The 23,114-nt window shown below is 56.8% G+C and overlaps 2 protein-coding genes across 8 annotated transcripts in view; both read left to right on the plus strand.

Moving 5' to 3' along the window:
• The window catches only part of CLTCL1 (clathrin heavy chain like 1), an 86,774-nt gene extending 70,399 nt beyond the window's left edge, over window positions 1-16,375 (plus strand). Inside the window, exons 24-33 of one of the 7 annotated variants that reach the window (XM_019710157.2) lie at window positions 1,147-1,254; window positions 3,874-4,041; window positions 4,124-4,273; window positions 7,836-7,967; window positions 8,338-8,448; window positions 8,734-8,904; window positions 12,003-12,224; window positions 14,938-15,013; window positions 15,553-15,592; window positions 15,808-16,375. In XM_019710157.2, the coding sequence (XP_019565716.2) occupies window positions 1,147-1,254; window positions 3,874-4,041; window positions 4,124-4,273; window positions 7,836-7,967; window positions 8,338-8,448; window positions 8,734-8,904; window positions 12,003-12,224; window positions 14,938-15,013; window positions 15,553-15,572 (1,158 nt within the window). In that variant the 3' untranslated portion in view covers window positions 15,573-15,592; window positions 15,808-16,375. The remainder of the gene's footprint in view (window positions 1-1,146; window positions 1,255-3,873; window positions 4,042-4,123; window positions 4,274-7,835; window positions 7,968-8,337; window positions 8,449-8,733; window positions 8,905-12,002; window positions 12,225-14,937; window positions 15,014-15,552; window positions 15,593-15,807) is intronic. The other 6 variants (XM_019710156.2, XM_019710154.2, XM_074321010.1 and 3 more) reach the window with 6 other exon arrangements.
• Window positions 16,376-16,788: 413 nt separating this feature from the next.
• Window positions 16,789-20,160, plus strand: SLC25A1 (solute carrier family 25 member 1). Its single transcript, XM_019710161.2, has 9 exons — window positions 16,789-17,159; window positions 17,461-17,568; window positions 17,649-17,748; window positions 17,835-17,973; window positions 18,437-18,521; window positions 18,679-18,783; window positions 18,942-19,057; window positions 19,139-19,212; window positions 19,443-20,160. Exons 1-9 carry the CDS (start codon window positions 17,036-17,038, stop codon window positions 19,555-19,557), a joined length of 966 nt encoding a protein of 321 aa, XP_019565720.1. The 5' UTR covers window positions 16,789-17,035; the 3' UTR covers window positions 19,558-20,160.
• Window positions 20,161-23,114: the final 2,954 nt, after the last annotated feature.

Below are 23,114 nucleotides of genomic sequence, written 5' to 3' on the forward strand. Positions count from 1 at the left end.
CAGTATTATAAGTAATATCGTAACTTAAAATATTGTTTAAAGTTACATCATTTTATCAGCATAATCAGTGTCAACTGACATTATTAGTCTCTTGTGGTAAAGCTCTCTGAAAATGACAGAATAATCTGTGAGTGGGAAAAAAGTTTGTAAAGATTTAGCTTCAATGAATCTTAGGCATTGTTTAATAAAAGATTAAAATGAGATATCTAATACCAAGAGCTTAGTTAAATAGTGTATATATATTGCAACTACCCTCTGTTCAAAATGATTAGGCAGAGTCATAGGAAAGGACGTTTCCAGTATTCTGTGGGAAATACTGTAAGTAGAATGTCCGGTGCAATTCCATTGTGTGTGTGAATGTGTGAGAGAGATCTGGTGGGTGCTAGCGTATATATCACACAGAAAATAGTGGGCAAAGGTCGTGTCTCGAAGTAACGACTACTTATCTCTAAGTTGTGTGATTATTTTTGTTTATGAGCATTTTCTGCCTTACCTACCATGAAAACACGTGGCGTATGTAGAAGACAGGGAGGTAGGGAAACTTAGCAAGAAGCCAGTTCTGCTTGGGGTGGGGGTCTTTCTGGTCAGCCTTCAAAAGCAGTGCAGCTCTAGGGCCCCTCCTGCATCCTTTTGAGCAGAAGCATCTTTCTTCATAGGTGGGGGTGGGGGGGGCCTTCACTTCTTAATACTTGTTATTAAGTGTACATATTGTGTACAGTGCCTAAAACAAAAGCACAGTTTAAAAAGTGCTTATTAAAGCAAGCTCCTGTGTGAACATCACTCAGATGAATGTGCTCTGATGACAGTTATTCTTGAGCTTTGTTAAACTCTTTTCACACCCCAAACCTGAAAATCCAGCATCACTTTCCTGTCACCTAAACAGACTCCACCTCTCAGGGCTTAGAAGTAATGCAGGAACCCTCTTCTCTCCATGGTATCAAACACCCCGGTGGCCTGCAGATTAGAAGTGTTAATGTTTTTTTCTCCCAGTCTCACGCAGCTCACTTTACAGTTATCTACCTGTTCAGAATCCAACTTAAAAAGCCCTGGTTGCTGGTATTTCTGTATTTGCATCCCTGGGGGCAGCTGCTTTGGTGCGGTGCCCTGTCTCAGGATGCTCACGCTGCCTGGCGTCCCCTCTCCTAGGTGTGCTTTGCCTGCGTGGATGGGCAGGAGTTCCGCCTGGCACAGCTGTGTGGTCTTCACATCGTCGTTCACGCTGATGAGCTGGAGGAGCTGATCCGCTATTACCAGGTAACTAGTCCCTGGCCAGAGATGATCTCTGCTGGCAATGGAGGTGACAAGTGACACCTAAATGCTGCAAATAAAAGGGAGGTCCTTCCCTTAGTATGTATTACATGCACAGTGAGCATAGATGAAGCATCGTCTCTATGGGAAGGTTCTTTCAGGGGCTAGACAACCTGTCTATAAACTAACTCAGCTTGGCGTGTTAGATATCCTGGACCTCAGTACAGGCTGGTATTTGTGTTTGTAAAAGGACTCTCCCTCCTCTTGTGTCCTTGGACCTTAAGAAGCCCAGTCAGTGCTTTGCAGGTGGAGACAACCCTTGGGTAACTTGCTGAGAACATTGGGCCAGTCATGTAGCAGAGCTATAGCCTGAATCCCAGGTCCCCAGAGTGTGTGACCCACAGAGGATATGATTATCGAGTGCTGGGGAGACAAGCACATGCAATTGTCCAGAAGAGGGAACCTCAGGAGCTCTCTGGAAGGGTGGGATCTCCCCATGCTGTTGTAGTTACGCTTCGCTGTGGAGTGATTGACAGGCATGAATGTGTTCAGGGCCGGGGCCTCCCCCCTGGGAGTCTGGCGCTGTGTGGTCAGACCAGGTGGGGTCAGTCAGGACAGACTGACGGTTTGATGTGGCTCAGCAGTGTTACTGTTCCCTGGAACTTGAGCCCCTACCCCCCTCACTGAGGGAACAGTAGCCTAGAGGGGACTTACTGAGTCACAGAGGTCAGGGGGCCTGTGAGCCTGTGAAAGTGGGTGGCACCAAGGTCCAAAATATCACTTAGGCTTGATGACTTTTCAGGGATACATTCTTTCCTGTTCAACAGGAGTTTGAATTATAAAGCAAACAGGGAAAGTAGTAAAGCAGTCGAAAGACTGCCAAATAGAATACTTCATTTGTTCAGCAAATGTTTGGGTACCTACTATGTGCTGGGCGTTATTCTAGATAATGGTATCAGCAAACAAAACAGAAAGCCCCTATTCAGTTGAATTTACATTTCGGGAGATTGACAGGCAGGCAACAAACATAATGTTTGAAGGTGATGAGTCACGGGGGAAATGGAGCAGGTGTGGCGACCAGGAATGCTTGGCTGGAGTTTCATAAGGGGCTGTCAAGGTGGCACTAACTGACAGGGTGACGTAGAGCAGACCCTGGAGAAATCTCAGGGCCTGGTCGTGGGGATGTTTGAGGGAAGGATCAGTGACCAGGGCAGAGTCCTGAGGCAGGAACATGCCAAGTAATCAAGGAAGAGCCCTTGGGGTTGGGCAGCGGCCATGATGAAAGACAGCTGTACTCGAGGGAGGATTCAGGGCCTGCAGCGTGAGGAGGCCTCTCGGGCCTGTGTGCTGAGAAGACTTTTCACGGCTGGGCAGACGGGGCAGGTGGGAGGTGGGCGGACAGTTAGGGTGGTGCTGGTGGGGGCAGAGCAGTGATCGGGTGACCAGGTGGGGGGGCATGCTTTGAATGCACAGCCAACTTGATGTGCTAGTGGATTGTGTGTGGGGTGAGAGAGAAAAGTCAAGGACAACTCCATTTCTTTTTAGTTTGAACCGGAAATGGAGTTATCAGTGGGCATGGGGAAGACTGAAGGTGGGGGCTTTGTAGAGGGAAGGACAGGAATTCCGTTTTGAACATACAACTAAGTTTGAGTTGCCAGTTGTATGTTCACGTAGAACTGTCAAGTGGGCAGTGGGAAATAGGGTCTGGTGTTCACTGAAGAAACCCAGCTAAAGAAATAAAATGGGAGCAATTGCATATAGAGGGCACATAAAGACTGACTGCAGTCCCCTGGCGTGAGTGTAGATAAAGAACAGGCCACAGACGAGCCTCGCCTCCCACATGAGTTGGAGTAAAGGAGAAGCAACTCCAGGGACGAGATTTCTGAGCAGCCAGATTACAGGTGCGCCCAGAAAGGGGCTTGGCCGAGGGCAGGGGCCTGCTCCCCGGCAGGTGCCAGGAGAAGGGGGACACTGGTGACTGAGTCCTGAGGTGAGACAGCCTGGATGGGTGGGTTCTTGAGAGCAGGAAGAGGAATGGGAACAGCTCTTCTGAGGAGTTTTTGCTGCAAGGAGGAGTAGAAAAATGGGACATAGGGTCAAGAACAGGCATTTTGGGATTAGAGAAGTAGCAGGAGATTTGCTGACGATGAGCTATAGAGAGGGATGTTGATGCCAAGAGCAAGTGAGGCTTGCCGGTGCCGAGGCCTTGGTAGGTGGGAGGTGATGGGGCCTAGAGCTCCAGTCTGCTGGGTCCTAGCGCAGAAGGCGTGTAAACAGAACGTGGGGACAGGGGTTGGAAGGGGCGTAGGCGTGGCATTTGTAATGGTTTCCGTTTTCTCAGTGAAGCAGCGAGGTTATCTGCAGAGTGAAGATGGGACTGAGGAGGGTGTGAAATAGTCCTCTGGGGGTGACCCTCCAAGTTTGTGGTCATTAAAGGGAAGGAAGACTCAGAGTTCAGGCATGCCGGGCAGGTTGTAACCAGGGTGGATGACCAAGAGGGAGTTGGGGCTAGACACAGAGAGCTGCAGCCATTGCACGTCTTCCTTCCTTGGGAGTGGGCTCTGCAGAGGGAGCTGCAGTCAGGTGCATTTACCTCAGCCTCAAGCGTTGCTATTGGTCTGTCAGGATCGAGGCTACTTCGAGGAGGTGATTTCCCTGCTGGAGGCAGCCCTGGGCCTAGAGCAGGCCCACATGGGCATGTTCACAGAGCTGGCCATCCTCTACTCCAAGTTCAAGCCACAGAAGATGCCAGAGCACCTGCAGCTCTTCTGGTCCCGTGTCAACATCCCAAAGGTAATCCAGCCTTCCTGGAGGTTCTGGCTACCATGTGCACAGGTGGCACCAGCCTGACCCTGGGCCACGGCCATCCCACCAGGTGCTGAGAGCCGCAGAGCAGGCACACCTCTGGGCGGAGCTGGAGTTCCTCTACGACAAGTACGAGGAGTATGACAACGCTGTCCTCACCATGATCAATCACCCTACTGATGCCTGGAGAGAAGGGCAGTTCAAGGATGTCATTGCCAAGGTAAGCGGGCACCTGGGTGCCAGTTCTTGCCTGCTGCTGCCAGGGCTGTCCTGGGGCCCTGGAATGAACACCAGTGTGCCGCCTCCGGGCGTGTTTGCACCTCTGTGCAGGCGGTGGTGATTTCGTCTGCTCAAAGGGAACTCCTGAGGAAGGGTAATGACTGGCGTAGGGCCGCACAGCTAGGCTGAGGGCAGGGGAAGCCAGTGTGGCCTGCAGCCCCACCTGCCGCTCCTGTCTCCCAGGACCACACTTTCCCTGCCATGCACCCAAGCTGGGCCCTTTGCAGCCGGACCTCGCTGTTTGCTCTTCCTTCTTCCCCCCTTCAGCTCAGGATTCCCAGCCCCAGACCCTGTCTACCACTATTTCCTGTTGTATTTTTTTTTATATTTTTCACCACCTGGCATTTTTTTCCTTCATGTCTCTCCCCACAAAACTGCCAGCCCCAGAGAAATGCAGGCACCTGACAGAGGGGCAGTAAAAACCTTCCAGGTGGAGGCCTGAGCCCAGGTCTGCCCCTGGGTGTCCACCCTTCCCAGCCGTGGCCACCCTCCTATAGTCTAGTTTGACTAACACCAGCTGCCAAAACCTGTTGGAAAGTGTCAGGTCTGGGTTCAAGCATCATGAGGTCCTCTGCTATTTTGTGTTTCTGGTCTCCGGACTGCTCCTTACTCAGAGTGCTACACGCATATTAGGTGGCAAGAGGGTAAAGCTTTCAGTCTTCAGTCCCTGGGCTTTTTGCTTTGAGGGCCCTTGTTTTGTCCCACTGGACTTAGGTGAATAATTTGCCCTCAGATCTCTCCCATTTGCCTTGTGCCAGTAAAGGGAGCGTTCTGACTGCATGTCCATCCCACCGCTCCCAGGTGGGGCGTGTTCTCCTCTTCTCTGGGTCAGGGACGCATTTGCCTTCTGTTCCACATCTGGCTGCTGAGGGCAGGCCTGGGTGTTGGATGGAGACACCCAGCCAGGTCTCGGCGCCCACTCTCACTAAGAGCTGTTAGAAGGAACAGTCGGCTCCAAGGTCACACATGTCCACACTAATCGGTGTGGTGGTGTGAAGTCTGGCTGTCTGATGGGATGTCCGGTCCTGAGTGAGGTTTTCCGGTTGCTGGTGAAAGGGCAGGCAGATCACACATTCTTGTGCTCTGGCACACGTGAAAAACATGCTAGAAAATTCATACCTGATCAAGTCTAGGTGCCTTTTTTCTCCTTTAACTCCTCTGATACCAGGATGCATTGTAAAGTTGAGGGCATGCCATGGTTGAGGTGGGAGTGCTTTTTGTTTCTCAGTTGGATCCGGACACTGTGCTCGTCCAGGTGACTGACGGACACGTGACCTGCATGAGGCCCCCCCCCTTGGTGGTGGTCAGGATCAGCAGATGCCTGAGGAGAGATGGAGGTCCGCACGGAGCCTGAGGTCTGAGGACACGTTCACAGATGACACCGTGTTGTGTGGCAGCGCAATGTTCGTGCAGCTCGGGTCTGAGTCCTCTTTCTCAGTGTGACGCACTGCTGCCTTCCTGCCATGTGAGACACAGACCCCTGTGCCCTCCTGTGTGGAGGAGAGGCAGAGTAAAGGACAGTAGCTGGTGTGGTGGCCTGGCAGAGTTGACACTGTCCACATTGAGCATAGAAGAGTAGGTTGGAATCACCCAGCTACCGGGCTGTGTGGTGGAGGGCCGGCCAGGGGCCTGACTGACACAGATCAGTGTGGCATCCTGGCTCAGCCATTTGCTGTTTCTGTCACTTTGGGCTGGTGTCATCGCTGTGAACCTGTTACCCCATCCATGAAGTGGACATAATGTTACAAGTGATTGGTGACAGGTGCCCTGCATACAGTAGGTGATTCTCACAGGTAGTGCAATACATGTCAGGAGACAGAGCACACTGGCTGGTCACCCTTGAGCTTGTGACAGAATCTCTGAGCCTCGGTTTTCTCTTCTGCAAAACAGAGTTGATGCCTTGTCCCAGGCCCAGGGCTTCCTGGAGACAAGGTGTGCAACATGCGCACCCAGGCACGGCGGCGACTGTGGCCTTGCCGGTGCTCCCGTCCTGGTGCAGTGCTCCAGAGGAGGGCACCTCATGGGCGCCTGTGCCCCAACAGGAGCAGCTGTCACCCCAGAGGGTCATGAAACCACTGCATCCTGAGGGCACCAGCTGCCTCCACATCAGCAGCTCAGCCCAACAGGACACGTGTCCTGGATCCCCCACCCAGAGTGGCTGGGCCAGCTCTTGCCCAGCCGCATGATGACCGCAGCAAAGGGAAGAGAGCTATCCACACAGATGGACCCGGGGCACTCTGGCCATGCTTTAGTGAAGGCTGCATGGACTTGTTTAAAAGGCAGGGAAAGCAAGTTGTCCTGTGTGCTCTGAGGAGGAAACCCCTTTAACCACCACCACCTCTGCCTGTTCTCCTGCCTGCAGAGGGGCAGGGCCTCTCCAGGGGCACAGGATGCACCCAGGGAGAGCTTCAGCGACATGGGCTTATCCTTCTGCATGACCCTCTCTTGTCCCACAGTCATCCTAAAGAGTCGCTGGCAGGGGCCTGCCAGTGGGGCTTGGAGGAGGCAATTCACCACTGCAGGTGAACTGGAGCCCCTCGACCCCGCCTTACATCCTGACAGCCCCTTCTGCTTGGTCTAGTCTGACGCTGAGTAAAAGGGCCAGCCTGGAAGACGACAGGTTCCAGAGCTCTGATACAAACGTGCCCGGCAGGGAAGGTCACCAGTCTCCTCTGCGCCCATGGGGCAGGCACTAAGGCCCCCCAACCCATCTAGGTTAGAACCTGTGGTGGCAGTGAGTGCTCTGGACCCAGAGGGACACGTCCAAATCAGGGAGTGAAGAGGGAGCAGTCAGGGACCAGCGAGAGTGTCAGTGACAACGGGCTGTGCACAGTCCTCTTCCTCCACCGTTTCGGTCTGCAGACGTCCCTGGACTCCACATTGCTGCCAGCTCACCTGAACCCAGGGTGGCTGGAGGGCTCCTGTCATGCCACCCCTCCCAGCACAGCTCTAGCATCCCGTGCCCAGTGTGCAGCCCTGGGCCTCCGTACGTGTCCTACTGGAGGGCAGGAACCACCTTGATCTCCCCTGAATGCCAGTCAGCAAACCTAGAGGACATCCCTCCCGGGACCATGGGATCAGGCCAGGCTGCCCAGTCTGAGCCCTGCAGTGTCTAGCTGGAGAGTATCTGGGACCCCATAGGACGCGTTGCTTGTAGCTCAGGCTGAGCCTCCTGAGGAGGGCTGGGGAATCTTGCTTGGATAAGACCACGTTTTGGTGCTTGGGTATATTCTGCTTCTTACCCTCATTCACTCCACGGGTACTGGCTGAGCATCAGTTACAGGGTGGGTGCCGGGTGAGGCAGGAAACAAATGCCTGCCTCTCAGGGCATCGGGTAGCAAGTGCTGAGGAGAAAAGTGTCACAGATGAGGGGAAAGGAGTCATGTTGGGAGGCTGCCCAGTCTTCTAAGAGGCGGTGACGACCAGAAGGAGTGTGCAGTATCTGAGGCAGCGGTGGGGTTGAGGACGCACAGCTGACCCCTGCTCTGCCAACCCACCTGCAGGTTGCCAATGTGGAGCTCTACTACAAAGCCCTGCAGTTCTATCTGGATTACAAACCCCTGCTCATCAACGACCTGCTGCTCGTGCTGGCGCCCCGGCTGGATCACACGCGGACTGTTGACTTCTTTGCAAAGGTGAGTCAGCCAGAACCCCAGCTCCAGAGAAGGGCACATTGGGCCACGGTCATCTGAACGGTATCACCATAACAAACTGATTCTGAAATGGATCCCCAGACTATTTAAAGATTAAGTGTATCAGACTGGTCTGAGTTTCAGATCCAGCTTTGCACACCAGCTCTGATGTCCATAGGTGAAATGGCATCTGCCGAGCATCCCAGGCAGCCCTTTTTGCGTGAGCGCGCACAGAGCGTGGTTGGTTCTAGGTGCCCGGGAGGAGAGCTGGAGCTGGGCTGTCCCCACCGGCCCATCAGTGTGTCCAGGGGCCCCCAGCCCAGGGGATTCCTGGAGACTTGTCTCAGTGGCCTGCCCCTTCCCCCGATGGCAGGCAGGCCAGTTGCCCCTGGTGAAGCCTTACCTGCGGTCAGTCCAGAGCCACAACAACAAGAGTGTGAATGAGGCGCTCAACCACCTGCTGACAGAAGAGGAGGATTATCAGGTGGGTGTGGGAAGAGCCCCGGCAGGGAGCGGCAGCAGCTCCTCCTGGGCTCCCGGGACCCGGACGCTGGCCTTGGGTGCTCAGGAGCTGGAGAGGCCCTGTCTGTACTGGCCCGTGTGTCCCCAGCAGGCTGCCCTTGCACAGGAGGGGGTGTGAGCCCCAAGGAGCACCATGGGTACATGGCAGCAGCCTTTCTGAGGCTAAGGTGGCAAGAACTGCCACTGAGTAATGCCTGGTGCTTGCTCCACCGTATCCCTCACCCAAGGCAAGGCCATGTCCTCCTAGGGTCTGAGAGCATCTATCGACGCCTATGACAACTTTGACAAGATCGCCCTGGCGCAGCGGTTGGAGAAGCACCAGCTGATCGAGTTCAGGCGCATCGCCGCTTATCTGTACAAGGGCAACAAGCGGTGGGCCCAGAGCGTGGAGCTCTGCAAGAAGGACCATCTCTACAAGGTCGGTCCCAGTGCCCTGGCCGCCCCCGTATGCTTCCCGAGGCTTGGGCTTAGGGTTGGAGGAGGTCACAACGCTACCAGGAGACCTTGTGGTGGGGACAGGGAGGATGAAATTAGGGGGCAGCGTTTTCAGAACACCGGCTGAGAGGTGGGAGCAGTCTGGAGGATCATTACCTATCGTCAACTCACAGCCCTAAAAAGTTATTCGCTTTGAAAAACTTACTTTCATGCAGTCTTCTTTTCGCAGCAGTTACATGTGGGTTTCATTCTCCGTAAGCACAGTATGGCACCATTTACTTGGCACCTATTTTGCTTCCTATCAAGATTTGGGGAATTAAAAACACCTAAGTTAAAAATCATGTTCAAAATATCCAGTCCCGGTCCAGGCATCTGTTAGTCAGGATGGGCTGCTGGAGAGATCCCAGGCCTGGAAGCCTTTGCCATCACTTTGCCTGGTGTCTCCCCAGTGGAGCAAAGCACAGTTGCACAAGAGGGTCCTTGTGCATGGCTGAGCTGATTTCCAAGGGTTCCATGTGCCAGGAGCCCCCAGGAGCCACTCTGCAGGCCCTGAGCTGGACCTGAGGGTGTTACTCCCAGAGCTGTCCTCAGCACTCCTGAATGCCTTCCCAGGACACTTGACAGCTGCCACCCTTTGCCCAGCACAGGCACCTCCCTCTCATTGCAGGCACATTGAGCTAAGACCAGGGCACATTGAGCTGCTCCCCAAGTTGTCACCTCCAGTTTGGGATTCTTAGGTGACATCTCGCCTTTAGTGACAGTGCTTGTGGTCCTTCCTATGGGGTGGTGACAGGCCCCTGTAGAGGAACTAAAAGAAAATGCCACAGAAGATCTGGGACGGCATGTCAAGGTGTTGAGGTGCTGGCCCTAGAAGGTGGCAGTGGGGCTGTGACACTGGAAGGAAGCTGTCCGTGGCTTTTGGCCGGGGGGTAGTCACAGCTTCCCTGTCCTGCCAGGTACACACCAAGGTCTTGAATGCATAGGCTCCTCACAAACTGGGGCAGGAAGAGAGTGAGTGGGCAGAGCCGTGAGCACTGCCAGAGGGGCAGTCCGTTCTCCTCCAACCAGCGATGCCATTCAAAGTGGTGTGCGCCAGGGAGAACCCACGACAAAGCCACAGGCAGAAAGTTGGTTGGCATGCTTTCCAGCACAGTGGTTCTCAGCTGGGGGTGACTTTGACCCCCGCGAGGACATCTGGTTGTCACATCTGAGGGTTCAATGCTACATCTATTAATAGTAGGTGGAGGCAAGTGTGGCGCTAAAGAGCCCACGGTGCTCATGCACGCAGTGCCCCGGCAGGAAGGCCCCAAGAGAGTGGGAGGCACAGCATGCCACCCCAGGGATGATGAGTGGTCACCACTGGCTCCAGGGACAGTCATGGAGCAGCAAGAAGTGTGCTTTCCAGGTTGCAGAGGTGGATGTGACAGCACAGTGGGCTGTCAGCTGTCGGGTGAGCACCTTGAGGTGTGCTGTCTACCTGGGGAGCCGGCTGAGCAAAGGAGGCAGTAACTGGGCCTCCTGAGGAAGAGCAGAGCAGGAAGGTGTTAGGACACAGGAAGGGGAGGGCCAGGGGGCCTACACACAGGTGCGCAGACAGGCAAAAGCTGCATGGGCCCCTCAGGCCAAAGTGAAGTTCAGGAGCCTGCAGAGGTGAAGTCATAGGCCAGAAACGGTAGGGCAGGGGGCTGGAGTGGCTCCCTGTTGGGAGCTAGCAATGGTTTGGGAGGTGGAGAGACGCCCTGCTGGTGACACAGCCGGAGTGGTAATGAGAAATGGGAAGGTGTGGGAGAATCCCAGACTTGAGCTTTGTTCCAGGCTCCAGTAGGAGAAGGGCACAGACTGAGAGATCTCCTGTGGGGCTCATTGCATCTGAGTCCTCTAGGAAGCTGCCAGCTTCTGGAAACATCCACTTTCTGGTGATGGCAGTTAAGGCTGTGAGAGTTCGTGAGATAGTCCTCAAGGCCTGTGGAGGGAGGGAAGGGGTTTTAGGTGCGGGTCGAGGACAAAGCAGCTGGCCCAGCTGGACAGAGAGTGGCTCACTGGCCTCAGAACTGAGGAGACGGGGCCTGAAGGGGTACTGGCGCTTTCACCTGAGTGTCCACTGACGTTGATGGGGGGAAAAAAGGGGAGAGAAAGAGACCTGGTGCCTTTGTGTGAACGGTGTGGGAACAAGGCAAGACTTGAAAACAGAGCAGCAAGCAGGAGAGGATCCTTCCTGGAGGGGGTCAAGGGGCGGGGTGCCAGGTGCTGGCCTACAGGGCTTTGGGTCTCATTTCAGTCTCCAGAGAGACCTCAGAGCTTCATGTCGGAGGTGACCGAGTGGGCTCGAGGAGCAGTGACCGCAATGGCAGCCAACAGTTGTCTCTGGGTAGCAGCAGTCACACTGTTAGTGGCAACCAGATTGTGTTTGCCACCAGCTGTGCCTCTCATCAGCTGAGTGTACAGAGGGTTGTGGTGGAGGCTGAGGGAGTTGACACAAAAATCGCTAATTTACTGATGACACTCACTGGGTGGGTATGATTTTTTTTAATTATGTTTTAGACAAAGAAATTCACAAGTATGAAAGTAGTGATTAAGGGTTTTTGAGGGGCTTTGTTATGTCAGGAAGAAGGGGCAAATCGCTATTTCTTGAGCACTAGCTGTGTCCCTCATAGCTGCTCCATGTTGATTCTGGAAGGATGGAGCTGGCTGTTGGCCCGAGCGTAGTGACGATGGCCTTCACAGCAGGCCCTGCGGGCACTGTCACCATCTCTTTAGTGTCCTCCATGCACTCCCTCTGCATGCCATCAGGCTCTGAGGCTGCAGCCTGTCTCCCAGGGCATCTGCTCCGTGTGTGCTACCTCCCTCTGGGCAGTTCAGCTCTGCAAGGGCCAGCTGCCAGGATCATGCTCGGTGCCCTCCTTAGCCCTCCTGGAGGTGGTACTTCGTCTACCACAGGGCAGTCGAGGCACAGGGAACCCTCTTTCAGTGAGGTAAGGGCCTTCATGGAGTTTGGTACTTGCTCTTTTGCCCTTTCGGCCAGAAAGTGCTTCAGGTGGTAGATGGCAGGGTAGCCAAGCTGAGCATCTGCCTTGGTTGCAGGATGCCATGCAGCACACTGCAGAGTCCAGGGACGCTGAGCTGGCTGAGAAGTTGCTGCAGTGGTTCCTAGAGGAGGGCAAGCGGGAGTGCTTCGCAGCCTCTCTGTTCACCTGCTATGACCTGCTTCCGCCAGACGTGGTGCTAGAGCTGGCCTGGAGGCACAACCTGCTGGACCTGGCCATGCCCTACTTCATCCAGGTGATGCGGGAGTACCTTAGCAAAGTAAGTACCTGCCCTGCTGTGGCTCCCTGGCCCCTGGCTGTGACTGGCCCTGTGGGGGCCCACTGGGGCCAGCCCAGTTTGCCTAACCAGCCCAAGCTGCTGGTGGGAGAGGCCTCTTGCCTTCAGGCTTGAATGGTTTTCTGCCCAACATTAATGTCTTCTAGAAAATCACCATGGGGGGAGCTGCACCCCCACAGCAGTTCTACCACACACTGCAGGCCACGTACCTCTCAGCACCAGCTATTGGCCAGCAGAGGAGCACTTACTAGGAATGTTAACACTTGTTTAAGCCTTTAACGCCTTGACAAGGGAGACAGTCCCCTCTACCTGCAGACACTGGGGTTCGTGTCCAAAGCTGACATGTAAAGGGGGGGCCTCAGACCCACATCTCCCTGGCCCAGGGACCATACTCGTGTCTTAGCACATCGCTCTGCCACTCCAGATGTTACTTGGTGTCCCTAGTGTCTCACTCTGGCTTTCTCTGCAGGTTGATGAGCTGTTAAATGAGGTGGCAGTGTCTGATTTTAACTCCCTTATGTCAAAGCCCTAGTGACTGTCTGGGGCCTAGCTGTCACCACTGTCCAGGAACGCATGTCGTCTGGTCTGATTTCTTTCTGACCAAAAATCAGAAAGAAAGCCATCTTTCTTTTCTGCAGAAAGCCATCACTCAGCAGTGCCTACCTGCCCATCTAGCCATACCCCTAACCTTCTTCCAGCTAGATGGAGACCCCCCCCCCCAATGCCAAGAAGCCACCAGCTGAGGCTTCTTTCAGTGTGCAGGGAAGTGAGAGGCCTCCCAGGAGCTTCGGGAAGAAATAGGAAGTATAGTGGGGGTAGGGGTGTCTGGGGCTGCCAGCTTTGGCCTGCACGGGCTTGCTCTGCCTGCTGCCCGCAGAGCCTCCTGGGAGTTGCCCAGGCCCTGGCAAGGGCTGTCCTAGGGCTATTCCAGGCCATCACCCTGCTGCAGGAGGAGGGACCACTAGGGTGCATCCTGGTCCCATCCACACAGCACATGTGAGTGGGAGGGAACTGCCCTTCCAGGGGACTAGGGAGGGCCAGCCCTGGCCACGTGGCCTGAGCTGCATGCTGCTGGAGGACATGGGCTGACTGAATTTGCAAGGGTCCGTGATTCCTCAGCCATGTGGACTGCAGCTCCCTACAGAAGGTATCTCTGATATGTGGAGCTTGTCCATGGAAACTGCTTTATCCACAATGGCCTGCTTTTCCCATCCTGAAGTTGTCTTAACCTGGAACCAGTCTGTTCTGAGCCCCTGCATAAAGAAGGAAGAATGTGGCTTGAATCTTTCCTGTTGTTGAGGTCCACAGGTTAACGTAAGAGGAACTTTGACCACTTAGACCTTCATTGCTGCAGGGGTTGGGTCCCCAGCGACTTGAGGGAGCATGCTCCTTCTCTGGCAAATGACAGAGGTCATCTTGGCAGCCATGTCACCTTGGTCATCACTGTGGCCACACAGCTAAGCCAGGGAGGTACAGTGTGCTTGGGCCACATTGGAAGGACCCTGCCCCCTGGCCTGGGGTCCCCAGATACCTTCCCTAGTCCTGGAAGGCAGGAGCTCCCTCGGTGCCTCCCTCAATCCTGCCCCATGTATCTCCACCAGCACCCAACTAGGTGCCCACCATGGTAGGGAAGGAGGGTTCTCACGAGGGGTTTCTCAGTAGTGGTGGGGTGTGGGTTGTTGGGTTGGGCTGGGGCCCACAAACTAGACACTGCTATGAGGTGGACGGGCCCAGACAAGAAGGCCACAGCCTCTTCCTGACTGGAGATCCTGGTCCTGGGCCTCTTGACTTACCTGCAAAGCTCAAAGGCCATCCCTCTGAGAACCCTCCGGCTTCCAAGGTTCTCCCAGTAGAGCCAGCTGAAGGCAGACAGGACAGGCTGTGAGAGAATGGCTGTCCTGCTCCTTCCTCACCTCAGTGCGGGTCCCATGGAAGGGAGAGGCGTGCACAGGACTGGTGTCAGAGCCGTCTCGGCTAGGTTTCTGGCACCTGGCTGGTCTCTGCTAGACCGATTGCACATGGGGCATGTAATTATTTCTTCTTTCTTACGCAAGTGTTTGTTTGGGAGTCCCAGACACCTCCGCTGCTAGCACAGTGCTGTCCACCTTATGTCCCCCATGGCACCACCGCACTGTTCTCTCCAACTGTCTGTGCCAGCCTGTGGGCACTGCACAGGGCAGCACATGGTGAAGCCTTGAGGAAGGGCCATGTGCAGCTTGTCCTCAGATGGCTGCAGCCCCTGCCTCTCAAATGGTACATCCTCCATCCCAGGTGTCAGGTGACTAGTCTCCTTAAGAGGGGTGGGCAGCCTGGACTGGCTGGAAGCAGGAACCACTGTATTGTCTTGGCGGGGTCCCTGTGTCCAGAGGATGTAGCCCTGTGAGCCATGCCGCGCTCGCAGCCTAGTCACAGTCCCCTGCTCCCATGCACCTGGTGGCCAAATGCCCACTCAGAAAGGAGTGGGCTGGAACAGCAGCTGGGGTCGTCAGGGCCCGACCGAGCACTCCCATCTCCTGGTCACAGAGGCTTCGCCTTGTGGCGTGAGGCAGTGGTCACTGCTGCTGCAGGCCCCCGTGTGCCTGGCCTCAGCTCTAACCCTCCTGGAGTCTGTGGGCTTACCTACCAAGTTCACCTCCAGGCCCAGACTGCGGATAGCCTGCCAGGCGGGCACTCACGTGCTCTTGCCTCTTTGCAGGTGGACAGACTGGACGCCTCAGAGAATCTACGCAAGCAAGAGGAGCATGTGGTAGAGCCCACCCCTCTCCTGTTTGGTAGGTGGCATCCTATAGCCTGTCCCTTGTCCCCTAGGGAGGGGAGGCAATTCATACCGCCCTGCCCTGGCTGGGCTTCAGATTGGGGCGGGGATGGACAGGGGAGGGGATGAAGGCCCATGATGACTGCCAGGTATAGAGAGGGTCAGTGGTTGGTCCAAGAACGTTGTAAAAGTCACTGCCACTGTCCTCCCTGCTCTTGAGGGCAATTGCCTTCTGGTGGGAGTGCCCCTGCCTGCTCCGTGTGCCTGGCAACTGTCCCACTGTGAGCTGCTGCTGTGTGCCGCCCTGCTTGGCCCCTGACAGTAAGGCTGTTGTTGGCTTTGTACTTGAGAGCCTGCCTGAATGGCCTGGCCATTGAGCAGATGGATCGTTTGGTGTCCACTGCACAGAGAGGTTGTTGGGTCCTGGAGTGTGTTTACGGGACTAATACAGGCCTGAGGATGTAATGTGAGCACGCAGCACGTGAGTCTCCCAACTGTGTGCTCCTCTGGGGTTTCTGTGCCCACCCACCATTAATGTCAATCTGGTTTTTTTAGATTTTGATGGGCATGAGTGAGACCCAGCCAGTTGAGCTAAGTAAGTGTCCCACTTGGGGACGAGCTTACCCTCTAGCTTGGGCAGCTTCTGGGCCTGGCCCCACAACAGCAGCTCCCACACTCCTTGCCTCCAGGCACCTGCTCTCTGTGCCTCAGTCTCTGGGTGGTCTGGGCTGGCTACAGCCCTGCTCCTTGGGCCCCTGGCCACTCGGGGGCAGCAGGAGCCCTGCTCACCCTCAGCTTCTCCCTCTGCAGGCCAGCAACTGATGCTGACAGCAGGCCCTGTTACAAGCCCAGCCCCTGCCGGCTTCCCCTATGGCTATGCCACTGCTCCCGCCTTCACCCAGCCTCCCATGTACAGCTTCAGCGTGTAGTTGGGTGTTCAGTGGAAACACTCCTTCTACTGAGTTGTTAACTTCTCCAAGGAGCATGTCATCCCAGAAGCACAGAGGACCCTGATGAAAGGCGGAGACACCTGGATGTTATTTATTTTTACTGGGGGCCAATAATGGCAGCCACCGAGCCATCCCAGAACATGGAGAGGTCAAGGTAGCCCCTGACTACCCAAGAAGACCAGCCAGCTCCAGTCACCAGACAGGGCTGTCAATTTGAGTCTCCAGACCCTCTGGTTGGAGTGAGGCATCCTGGGAGTTCTTGTCTACAAGGGGTCTCCCGCACTTGGGGGAATGGGCCCCCTCTCTTTATTCGGCACTGGCAGAGCTGCCCCCTCCAGCTCATTTTGCAGACACAATTGAACAGACCATCTAACCTGGCTCTGAGCCTCCTGCCGATCATAAATATTAAAGTCAGTTTATCAAGGCAATGCTTCCCTGCTTGGTGCTGGTGTGGGTAGGAGGGGACAGGAGATTTGCTGGGACCGGGACCTCTGGGGGCGGGAGTCCTGCGTCCGCCCAGAAAAGCTGCCCAGGGGATACAGCCAGGGTGTATTTGGGGTTTTTCCCCCGTCGTGTGCATGGCAAGGAGCTGTAAATTCTCTAAGGGGAGTGGTAACCGCTCTGACCGTCGGTGTGGGAAGGCCAAACCCTCAAACAGAGAGGCTGGGGCTAGTGCACGTGTCTCTCCACCCCCATCTCCGGGTACCCTGCCGCTCAAGGCAGACGCGTGGACCCCGAGCCCGCTCCTTCCCGCTCCCGGCTCGCTCGAGGCCCGGGCGGACTTACTAGGAGACAGCACTTTGACCCACAGGTCCGGGCCGGGCGCAGGGCTGCCTTCCAAGGACCCCGCCCCCGGCCCCGCCGCAGGCGGTTGTCAGGAGATAGGGCTCGGCCATTGGCTAGGCTGCCGTCCCCGCCCTGGCCTCAGTTTCCCGGCCGACGAGGGGCGGGGCGGGGGCGGGGCCCTACTCGGACCACGCGGGGCGGAGCCCGGGAGCTGACGCGACCGCCCCGCCCCCGGACATAACCGGCCGCCGCCACCGCCTCCGCGGACAGCGCCGAGCGCAGGAGGCTCGGACCCGTGGCCGATGCCGGGTGCCCCGCCTCCCGCTTCCCGCCTCCCCGCCATGGCCGCGCCCCGCAATCTGGCGGCCGCTGCGCCCGCACCCGGAAAGGCCAAGCTGACGCACCCTGGGAAGGCCATCCTGGCAGGTGAGCCCCTCGGGGACGCGGACCCCTAGCCCACCCGCCCCACCGTCTCCGCCGCGCTTCCGGGCGGGCCCGGGACGCCAAGGCCCCGCCCCACTTCCGGGTCGGGCCGGGGGCGCGGCCCTGGTCCCCAGCTGGCTCGCAGGAGCTGGTCCTGCGTGTCGCCCCTCCGTGCCTCGCCGGGACAACGGGGGTGGGGTGTGGGGACCTGGCAGGACAAAGTCCGGGGCGGGGGAGGGACCCGGGAGGCGGTGAGCGGGGCGGACGGCAGGGGTCTCAGGGCCCGGGTCCCTGGTCTCCGTAGGCGGCCTGGCGGGCGGCATCGAAATTTGCATCACCTTCCCCACCGAGTACGTTAAGACCCAGCTGCAGCTGGACGAACGCTCGCACCCGCCGCGCTACCGGGGCATTGGTGAGCAAAGGGCGACGGCGGGGAGCTCCGGGGGGCGGGCTCCGGGGTCCTCAGGGGTCGCTGACCGCCTCCTCCCCCAGCGGACTGCGTGCGGCAGACGGTCCGCAGCCATGGCGTCCTGGGCCTTTACCGAGGCCTCAGCTCCCTCCTCTACGGCTCCATCCCCAAGGCGGCTGTCAGGTGAGGTGGACTCGGGGCGGAGGCGACCTTGGGGGCGGGGCACGGGCGGCGGCAGCCCCTCTCACCCCACTGCCTCCGGCCCCAAGGTTCGGGATGTTCGAGTTCCTCAGCAATCACATGCGGGATGCCCAGGGACGGCTGGACAGCTCGCGTGGGCTGCTGTGCGGCCTGGGCGCCGGAGTGGCTGAGGCAGTGGTGGTCGTGTGCCCTATGGAGACCGTCAAGGTTCGGAAGTTCCCTGCAGGGGACAAAGCATGCAAAGGGGAGCTGGTGTGGTGGGGGCTGGGGTGGTCCTGTGCCCCAAGGAGACACCCACGTGGGGAGTCAGCAGGAGAGGGGCAGGGTGTGCGTGGGGATCTGCCTGGGGAGGCTGGACTCTGTCCCCAAGGCAGTGGAAAGATGGTAAGTTTTCTAAACACTTTTGTGTGTGAAAACATAATGCATATTTGCTGCCCAAGCTGTGGGCAGCACCAGTAAACATAATTGCAGAGGCTCCTTAGTGAGGCAGGCACTCCTATTTCCTGGGCTTCAGGTCCCATAGTGGCCTTGGGTGGCCCTGTTTGCAGGTGAAGAGCTGCACCTCCAACCCTGGCCTGACCTTGGTGGGCTCTGGGCCTGCAAGCCAGGGGCCAAATGTGCCTTGCCGTGGCACCCTGGGAGCCAGCTCCTTTGTTTCCGTCTCTCTCAGGTGAAGTTCATTCATGACCAGACCTCCCCCAACCCCAAATACAGAGGATTCTTCCACGGGGTCAGGGAGATTGTGCGGGAGCAAGGTGAGCCACTTGGCCTTCCTCATGTGGTCTGAGACCTCAGCCAAGATGGAAAGAACCTGCACTTCCCCTTCCTGCCTTGGTGCTCCTGCATGAAGTTTCCCCCAAGCCCCCAGCTGGAGCCTGTGTGCAAGTGTAACCTCATGCCTACTGTCCCTAGGGCTGAAGGGGACGTACCAGGGCCTCACAGCCACCGTGTTAAAGCAGGGATCCAACCAGGCCATTCGCTTCTTCGTCATGACCTCCCTACGCAACTGGTATCGAGGTGCGTGCATCTCTGCCCAAAGAACCCATCTCCAAACACTTTGGAGCCTCCCTGCCAAAGTGCCCCCCCATCCCCCTCCCTCATAGGCCCTGGTCCATGCTCCTCCCCAATGCTCAGAGCTGGCCCCTTTACCTTCCTCTCACCCTGCCCACATCCAGGGGATGACCCCAACAAGCCCATGAACCCGCTGGTCACTGGCGTGTTTGGAGTTATCGCAGGTGCAGCCAGTGTCTTCGGGAACACTCCTTTGGACGTGATCAAGACCCGAATGCAGGTGGGATGGGGCCAGGAAGGGGGAGGGGTACTTGGGACAAGGGCTGGCTGCTGAGTCCTGTGGCATGCTGGTATTTTGCAGGGTCTGGAGGCACACAAATACCGAAACACTTGGGACTGCGGCTTGCAGATCCTAAGGAACGAGGGGCTCAAAGCGTGAGTGTGGAAGGGGTAGAGCTGTTGTCTCCACGCCAGGCCCTCCCTGGATTTCTCCCTGGGCCTCACACCAAACCCCCTGCCAGCCCCAGGCCATCCCTTAGGGAGTCCTTACCTTTAGGCCCCATTTTTTGCCCCTCTGACATCTGGACACCCTCCCCCCCCCCCCATCCAGGGCCACTGTCCTTCCTCTGCCTCCTCACCTACCTCTTTCTCCCACCCCACCCCAGATTCTACAAGGGCACTGTGCCTCGCCTGGGCCGGGTCTGCCTGGACGTGGCCATCGTGTTCATCATCTATGATGAGGTGGTGAAGCTGCTCAACAAAGTGTGGAAGACAGACTGAGCCACTAGGGTCTGCATGGGGGCTGTGCCCAGGCGCCTCCAGGCCAGTTCCCTCCACCCTCTTCTCTCAATTCCAATGCAGTTGTGCCAAAAGGTCCCTTTGCTCTCTGTGGCCTGGGCCTGTCCCCTGTGGCCATTGAGTGCATTTGTCCCATAATACTGTGTGTCCCTTGTGGTCCATGTGACACCCCCACTGTGTCCATGTGTCCAGCCGAGGCTGGGTGTCCCTCTGGCCTGTGAATCTGTGCCCACTTGTCCATGTGCTTACTCATGAGCCACGTGCCTGTGTTTCATGTTCTGTGTCATGTGACCCTGTACCCTGCATTCCGGGGTGCCCATGTGGCCTGGGTCCACAGCCCTGTAGTCCTGGCTCGGTCCCAGCCCGGTGCCTTCCACTCTGGGCAGCAGGGGCACCCGCCCCAGCCTACCACAGCTGCCTCCGGGCTTCAGCCTGGCCTCACCGCATTCCAGGGGCTGCATGCCCCCTGCTTCTCCCGCCACTGGCCTTAACTGGCCCTTGGGCCCTCCCTCCGCCTGGGATAGGGTAGCACCCGCCACTCTCAGGACCACCCTCCCAAGGCAGAATAAACCGGATCCTGTCACAGCCTCCTGTCCCTGTGTGGGCCCATCTGTGGGTGGGCGATGATGGCCACTCCTCTGTCAAGATCAGGACCACCTCTCATCTGAGGATACCGGACAGCAGGCCGGCTGGTGGGTAGGCCAGATGTAGCCAGTGTCAGCCCCTCCAAGAGGCCTGGCACCAGGCAAGGAACATCTGGGCCCCATCCAGACCTGGCCTGTGGCCTATGGCCAAGATCCTGGAGGGGATGTCCTCAGGGTCACCCGGAAGGCAGCACTGAGTAGGCAGAGTAGGGAGCTGCCCCATACTGCTGGTTGGGCCTGCGAGACGATTCTCCTGAGCTCTTGTCTGTGCCTCAACCTGTGGCTAGACCCATCTTCCTCCCTCCTGGTTTTCTGTGAAATGGTCTGCTTTGTGGGACGTCCAATTTCTGGTCCCCTGAGGCTCTGAGCAGGGGCCCCTTCCTCACTACCCAGGCAGGGAGGCAGCTGCCCTGGGGCAAGAGCAGGTGGAGCTGCCTGACCAGAGCCTAGGGCCATCTGATCCCACAGCCTTGAACCTCAGAGGAAGGTGTCCCACTTGCTGGAATTCCAGGATCCAGACATAGGTGGGAGCCCTGCAAAGTATGGAGTCCACAGAGTCCTGAACTGGCAGGTCTCCAGGTTCCCTTCCCCCACCACAGATCAGAAGCTGGGAATCACAACCCATGAGGCAAGTAGAGGTGATATGAGAGCAGGACAGACAGGATGAACTGGAACCCCTGGCTGTGGAGGCAGAAGGCACCTTCCTGTCCAAGTGACTCCATGGGTAAAAGTCATGTAAGGGTTTGGCTCAGACTGGAAAATAACTTGCTAATAGGAGGCCTTCCAGTAGGAAGGTCCCATTCCTGGAGCTGCTCCCTTTGGGGGAGTACCCCACCCAGCAACTTCACAGCACTGGGGTCCCTGGAGTCTCGGGGTGCAAAGGGTTTGGGGCAGATCTGAGGGTCAAGTGTGGGCGTGGGGAGCAAGGGGAACACAGGGTTTTGAAGGAATGGATGTGCTCTTGGTGTTTACAGGACATCTGCCAATCTTTGTCATGATGGAGGAGAAAGCCCAGCAGCAAAGCTGATCTGCCCGCAGGGGCCAAGGGCTGTCTGCACACATACATACCAGGGCGTGTAGGAAACCTGGAGGGCCACCAGCTCAGCCTCAGAAGCTTTGCTGTGGGGATGAAAGCAGGTAATGCACAGTGCAGGCCCACAGCACAGACCACTGAGGCTAGAGGGGTGCATAGCCCCCCTGGCCCTGCCCTCCAGACTGAAGCATCTGGGCAGTAGAGGTGACAGAGCCCTGGCTTCCCATTTGTTCACTGTGTGAACTTCGGCAAGTCACCTAACCTCAGTTTCCTTATCTATGATGTGGGGTGACAGAAACCCATCCCAGTGGGTTATGAGGATGAAATGATATTCCCTGTCAGGTGCTTAGAACAATGCTAAACACAGAGTAAGCCCGCATATGTGGTAGGTTTTTCTTTGGGTAATTTGCAGTCTCCCAGGGTTCCAGGTATTTCCTAGAGCAGGCAAAGCCCGGCAGCTGGGCCGTGAGGGAACTCATTTCTTCCCCTACACTGACCTCCAGGGATGACATCCCTCACTGCACACCAGCACCCCAGAGGAAGGAACGCAGGCTGCCCTTGGTGAGAGCAAGGCATGGGGACCTGGACCCAGGAGCAATCTTTTCCCCCATTTCACTCTCCCTAGAAAGGGCAGGGACTCTGCCATAGCTCCAGGGTCCCCTCGTGCTGCACGGCACAATGTGGGCAGTGGTTAAATAGCCCAACCAGGAAAGTTGGTTGAGCTGGGTCTGAGTCCCCTGGGGCTATGAGCACAGAGGTGCCACCTGCCCTGTTGGGACACCCCCTATTCACATGTTGCCTGAAATAGGTAGCCACAGTTCTCAGAACTGAGACCTGAGGGAAGGGTGGCAGGTAGGGAGGGATGGCCTGCATGCAGGAAAGAGCTTGCAGTGTCTGGGCTGAAGGCCAACCAGGCTGGAGGGAAGTGAGCAGATGGAGAACAGCTAGAGAGGCAGGTAGGGGCCTGGAGGGAACCCAACTGCATTTAACCAAGACCTCGAAGGCTGCAGACAGGAGGCCAATGGCAGGGAGCGGTGGAGGCACAGCCACTGAAAGTAGAACCATTGCCTGCCCTTGTGACAACGGGCAAAAGGGCAGAGAGATGTGCACAGACCAGGTAGTCGGAAGCAGAACAGACTCGACTTTCAGCTTGGTGGTAAGCCCATGTGAGGGAGGCGGTAGCTGTGTCTATCAGGAGAGAGGAGCTGAGGACTGTGAAGACCCCAGGGCACCATATTCTGCCCACAGAGCCTCTGCCAGGCTCGGCCACAGCCAGCCTCCAGCCTCAGGCAGCCTTCACTATTGGCACAGCCTCCAGCCTGGGATCACGGAATGTGCCCTGCAGGGTCAATGACCTCAGAAGCGGCAAAGGAACAGAGGGTGGGGTGGTGGCCGCTTCTGGGGCAGGGCTTGGACAACCTCCAGCCCTGTCCTCACTGCTGTGTGGCTGAGGATGCCCTCATCCCTCTAGGCAAAGGCCTCAGTCTCCCACCCCAACTTCTTGAACCTTTCCTTCACTGGGTGACAGTACTACACGGGTGTCCCTTGGGTTTTCCCATGTCCTTGTGTAGGTGATGAATGCCAATCAGAGCTTAGTACACACACACACAGTCATAGTCATTCCTGACAAATGGTCTGCCTCCTTTTAGCCAACAAAATATTGTTTTTTTGGGTCGTGCACTCAGCCTTCATAGCAAACACAGTCTCAGTTGAGGATGCCAGTGTATTTTCCTCTCAGACTCCGCTTCCTGTGTATTTTCACACATTCACTGGTTGGGGTCTTTGGTAAGGGACAGAAAATCAGGGGGTCTAAGGAGCTCCTGCCTCCTCAAGATCTGGGAACAGGGAGGGGGCGCACCAGG

This window comes from Rhinolophus sinicus, linkage group LG16 (genome assembly GCF_036562045.2).
Source record: "Rhinolophus sinicus isolate RSC01 linkage group LG16, ASM3656204v1, whole genome shotgun sequence".
NCBI lineage: Eukaryota > Metazoa > Chordata > Mammalia > Chiroptera > Rhinolophidae > Rhinolophus > Rhinolophus sinicus.